At 40.1% G+C, this 2,621-nt stretch overlaps 1 protein-coding gene across 1 annotated transcript; it reads right to left on the bottom strand.

Moving 5' to 3' along the window:
* Positions 1–978: 978 nt before the first annotated feature.
* LOC131348682 (gamma-crystallin M2-like) lies at positions 979–1,953 on the bottom strand. The gene is made up of 3 exons (XM_058383817.1): positions 1,891–1,953; positions 1,564–1,812; positions 979–1,263 (listed from the first exon to the last, which is right to left on the bottom strand). Exons 1-3 carry the CDS (start codon positions 1,951–1,953, stop codon positions 979–981), a joined length of 597 nt encoding a protein of 198 aa, XP_058239800.1.
* Between the last annotated feature and the right edge of the window lie 668 nt (positions 1,954–2,621).

The raw sequence follows: 2,621 nt of genomic DNA, 5'->3' as shown, positions 1-2,621 counted from the left end.
AGAGGCCCCGAGGCACGCACCCTATTGGATCCCAAATCAACGCCCTTTATCCGGGATCACCCCCAAAGTCTCAGCAACCCCCACATTCCAGCATTAAATAATCTCCATTGCACACACCCCACCGCTAATCCCAGTCACTAGCCACATCGATACTGATTTGATCTTATTCTAAAAATCGTTCTCTTCTGTCAAATTCCATGAAGGTTTTTTAAACATCTCTTTGCAGAAAGATTTTGAACGAATGCAAACCTGCTTTTAGAGCATGGGAAATGAGAAAATTTGCCAACACCAACACTGACATAAATACAAATGAATGACCAGAACAACAGGATTCAAGTTACATAAATGTAATATTAAAGTAGTGACCATTTACTCTCCTAAGTGTTTATCAAAATTTAGATTTAAGCTGCAACTCAAGTCAAGCTTTATAAACAGAACTACAAAAAAGGTCCCTCATGATCACTATGAAGCAATTTAGTACAACAAAAAAAAATTAATTAGAAAGAATAATAAAAAGATTCAGTATATCTTTCTATATTTGACCATTAAATCATTTCTAAGGATCATCATCAAATCATTTCGGTATAGTGGGTAGCATTGCCATCTCAAAGCTCCAGGTTTTCCAATTTAATGCTGAGCTTTGGTTACTGTGTGTATGTTCTCCCAGTGTTCTGGTCCTTCAAGGTTCTCCTCTCTGGTTTTCTGCCACCTACCAAAAGCATAACAGTTGGTGTATTGGCTTTGCTAAATTGTCCTTGGCGTGAAAGAGTGTGTGAAGTGGTGTGCATACATGCTGCCTTAAAGTGTCATATATTCTTACCCCAACATATCTTTTCTATCAATTTAGTATCTTCTACATAAGGTGTTATGAGCTGATACAAGTTGGATTGTCATTTAGAAATGAAGAAAAAAGTTGCGTCTAATTTATGTTAAAAAACAAGATTTATTTGAAATTGCCTTGTTTCAGTGTAATGGCTTTTAATACCACGAGTCCATGATGCGCCTCATGCTCATGAACCTCATGCCACCCATTCTCATCATTTGCCTGAAGCTCCTGTACTCTCCAGGTCCGAAGTACCACATCTTGCCTCTGTAGTTGGGGTGCTCGTACATGAGCCAGTGGCCGTCCATCACGTGACAAGACATGCAGCCATTGTACCAGTGGTAGCGGTTCATAAAGGAGTCGCAGTCATCGGTCATCTCCATCATCTGACCCATGAAGTTCTCTCTATCGTAAACTCTCATTCTGTAAGATCCCCTGTACTGTTTGGGAACAGAAAGCAATAACGTCACTTAAAATTCCTGAACACATAGAACGCTACTGTTTTTCCCTTAACAAAACAGATATAACTGTTCAGCTAATTAGATCAAGTCGGCACCCTGTCCTCCCCTCCCATGTGCCCCCGAGTCCCCTGGGAAAGACTCAAGGTTCCCTGTGTAGGGTAAGTGGTAAATATATGGATGGATGGAAGTCAAAATGTGTTCAAGCAAGAAAAGCATGAAATTGTGCAGGGCAATAGTTTCTGGTCTTGAGACAAAACATTGCACAGCTAATGATCATACCATAGGGATCATGCGGCAAGACCTGATCCAGTTGTTCATGCCCCAGCCCCACATGCTCATGTAGTCACTGTACTCTCCTTTTCTCAAGAAATACTGGTTGCCCATGTAGTAAGGACGATCGTAGACCATCCAGCAGCCGCTCTCGACCCTGCAGGAGTGGCAGCGGTTCATGTAATAGTACATATCAGAACAGTCACCGCTACACTCATAGGAGCGGCCCCCGAAGTTCCGGTCCTCGTAGAAGATGATCTGTTTTGAGAAGAAAAACAATACATTTTAAAATATGTATTTTTTAAAGACAGTTTAAAACATTTTGCAGGTGTGTACCTTCATCATTTTGACGTCCTTGTCAGTGCCTGACTGGCTAAACTGATGTCCTGCCTCTTGCATTTATACCTGTTCAGACCCAAACAATATGGGGCACCTATTGTCTAAACTCCTGACTAAGCAACATAGCTCAGGGGCCCATGGTGAGCTATACGGCTTTTCACGTGACTCAGTCTTCAGAGTCTTTAGAATGGACATCATAGGCAAGACAATGTAGCTCTGTTTATTGCTAAACTGTATTGTTTTTGTCTATACATACAGCAGACATGCTAGGATCATCGACGTTTTTTGTTACTGTTGTTACAAATACATGATTCCTAAATTCCTGATTTCCTGAAATGCCCTTGTATATAATGCAAGCTGACACAAAGAACAGTTCCATGCAGTCTTTCATTAGAAAAGCCAACCAGATGCTAGCCTCATCAAATATCCTCATAGAGTTTTTTTCCACAATGTAGGACACAGTTTTGGGGCGATTAAAAAAAAGGGCTCTGGTGATTCAGATGGACCTTAAAGGAGTCGGATTACTGATCACTTGCTTGTGTGATTCATAGTTGTATGTACAAATGTGGATGTTAAAAAAATTTGTATAGGATTTCCATTAATATTCACTATTAGTTATATTTATTAGCAAAATGATTGCTTCTGATACATCAGAATGAAGAGATGCTCAGAATGAAGAGATAAAGATACAAATAGGATGCACACTACTTCTTTTTTTCTTCTCAGAA

Source organism: Hemibagrus wyckioides, linkage group LG28 (assembly GCF_019097595.1).
Source record: "Hemibagrus wyckioides isolate EC202008001 linkage group LG28, SWU_Hwy_1.0, whole genome shotgun sequence".
NCBI classification, from domain to species: domain Eukaryota; kingdom Metazoa; phylum Chordata; class Actinopteri; order Siluriformes; family Bagridae; genus Hemibagrus; species Hemibagrus wyckioides.
Note: the sequence above shows the minus strand (reverse complement) of the source record. Positions and strands in the feature narration are given on the sequence as shown.